General features: G+C 43.5%; 1 protein-coding gene across 1 annotated transcript; it reads left to right on the forward strand.

Annotated features, from left to right (window-relative positions):
- Positions 1 to 394: 394 nt before the first annotated feature.
- LOC113758282 lies at positions 395 to 1,510 on the forward strand. The gene is made up of 3 exons (XM_027301207.1): positions 395 to 545; positions 824 to 1,114; positions 1,218 to 1,510. Exons 1-3 carry the CDS (start codon positions 395 to 397, stop codon positions 1,508 to 1,510), a joined length of 735 nt encoding a protein of 244 aa, XP_027157008.1.
- Positions 1,511 to 2,114: the final 604 nt, after the last annotated feature.

The raw sequence follows: 2,114 nt of genomic DNA on the forward strand, positions 1-2,114 counted from the left end.
GGAGAGGGATGGAACGGCATGGACCTGGTTAAATTTCGTGCGTGAGTTTAATGAGAAATATCTCCCACCGATAGTCCAGGAGAAGAGGGAAGACGATTTCATTAAGCTCCGTCAAGGAACCCTAAGTGTATCTGAGTATGAGACTCAGTTCACTAAATTATCGAAGTTTGCTCCCGAGTTGATAGCTATGGAGCAAAGGAGGGTAAGGAGATTTGTACAGGGACTCAATGTAGAAATACAGGAGGCCTTGGTTGCGGCCCAAATTAACACTTTTACGGAGGTTTTAAAGAAAGCCTAGAGAATAGAAATTGCCAGGGCACAAGTAAGGACTTTCCATGCAAAATGGAGAGGTGTACCTGGTGAAAACCAGGGGCAGGCACATAGTGATCGAAACATGCCACCTCCTAAAGATGGTCGAGGAGTTGGAGGTGGAAGCCTTATGGATACATCTAGGGGAGTTACTCCGAGAGGAGCCCCAGGGGGAAGGGGACAAGCGAGAGATGCCTCGCAGGGAGGCCAGATATTCGCCCTCGAACATCTTGTGGGTACTATGGAAAATTTAACCATACCAAGGATAATTGCTGGAAAAAGACTCGAAAGTGCTTAAGGTGTGGAAGTACTAAGCACCAAATCCCCAATTGCCCCCTTATTAGTGATGCTCAGTCAGCTAGCAAATCAAACCCGAAGCCGACCAATGTAGGAGGGACCAGGTCAAGGGTGCCAGCCAGAGTGTACTCTTTGGACCAACAATCGATACCTGATCCATCGGAGGTAGTGGAAGGTACAATTCCTGTTTTTCATCGTTTAGCCAAAATTTTGATAGACCCTGGTGCAACCCATTCTTTTGTTAGCCCCACATTTATGTTTGGAATTGATGTGAAAGCCGAAAGGCTACCATATGACCCAGAAATGAAATCACCTACGGATAACCAATCTTTACTTGCCAACGAGATGTATAGGAACTGTGACATTTGGGTTGGTGAGCAAAAATTAGTAGTTGACCTTATAAGTCTAGCCATTAAGGAGTACGACGTTATTTTAGGAATGGATTGGCTAGCTCATTATCATGCTCGGGTAGATTGTCGTATGAAGGTGGTTGAGTTTTGCATACCGGGTGAGGCAACTCTAAAACTAGACGTGAGGAGTATTGTAGCCTCATCTGCCCTTATTTAGAAAATTGCTTTGTAGCTGGGCACGGGGGTATCTGGCTTTTCTAGTTAACACCCTAGGAGAAAAGAGTAAGCTAGAAGATACAGCGGTGATAAATGAATATCCAGACATGTTCCCAGAGGAGTTGGTGTCTTTGCCACCTGAAAGAGAGATTGAGTTTAAGATTGATTTAGCACCTAGAACTAATCCCATGTCAAAAAACCCTTATCGAATGGCACCCGTGGAACTTAAGGAGTTAAAATTTCAATTGCAAGACTTGCTAGAACCGGAATTTATAAATGAGAGCGAGTCGCCATGGGGCGCTCCAGTACTATTTGTCAAAAAGAAGGACGAGCGTTGAAGGTTGTGCATTGATTATCAAGGGTTGAATGCAGTAACCATTAAGAATAAATATCCTTTGCCCCACATTGATGCGTTGTTTGACCAATTACAAGGGGCTATGGTGTTTTCGAAGTTGGATCTCTGACAAGAATATTACCAATTGAAAATTAGGAAAGAGGATGTGCCAAAAACTGCCTTTAACACTCGATATGGGCATTTTGAGTTTGCAGTGATACCTTTTGGCCAAACCAATGCTCTAGCGGCATTCATGGATCTAATACATCGAGTGTTTAAACACTATTTGGATAGGTTTGTGGTGGTATTTATTGATGATATCCTAGTATACTCTAAGACAAGGGAGGAGCATGAGCAACACTTGAGAATGGTATTGCAGACCCTAAGAGAGCACTAGTTGTTTACTAAGTTTAGCAAATGCGAATTTTGGCTAGAGAAAGTGGCGTTCCTAGGCCATATAATTTTAAAAGATGGACTTACGGTAGACCCGACTAAAGTGGAAGCAGTTGCCAAATGGAAACGGCTGGAGAATCCTACGGAAGTTCGAAGCTTTTTAGGTCTAACGGGGTACTACCGTCGGTTTATAAAGAATTTCTCAAGAATTGCGG

This window comes from Coffea eugenioides, unplaced genomic scaffold (assembly GCF_003713205.1).
Source record: "Coffea eugenioides isolate CCC68of unplaced genomic scaffold, Ceug_1.0 ScVebR1_449;HRSCAF=1128, whole genome shotgun sequence".
Classification (NCBI taxonomy): Eukaryota; Viridiplantae; Streptophyta; class Magnoliopsida; order Gentianales; family Rubiaceae; genus Coffea; species Coffea eugenioides.

What these genes read in the sequence shown, in the direction of transcription:
- LOC113758282 (XM_027301207.1), top strand. Translation starts at nt 395, where the DNA reads ATGCCACCTCCTAAAGATGGTCGAGGAGTTGGAGGTGGAAGCCTTATG. An exon ending in CGCCCTCGAACATCTTGTGG is followed by an intron (nt 546 to 823) that starts GTACTATGGAAA and finishes AAATTTTGATAG; the next exon opens with ACCCTGGTGCAACCCATTCT. An exon ending in GGTTGAGTTTTGCATACCGG is followed by an intron (nt 1,115 to 1,217) that starts GTGAGGCAACTC and finishes TGGCTTTTCTAG; the next exon opens with TTAACACCCTAGGAGAAAAG.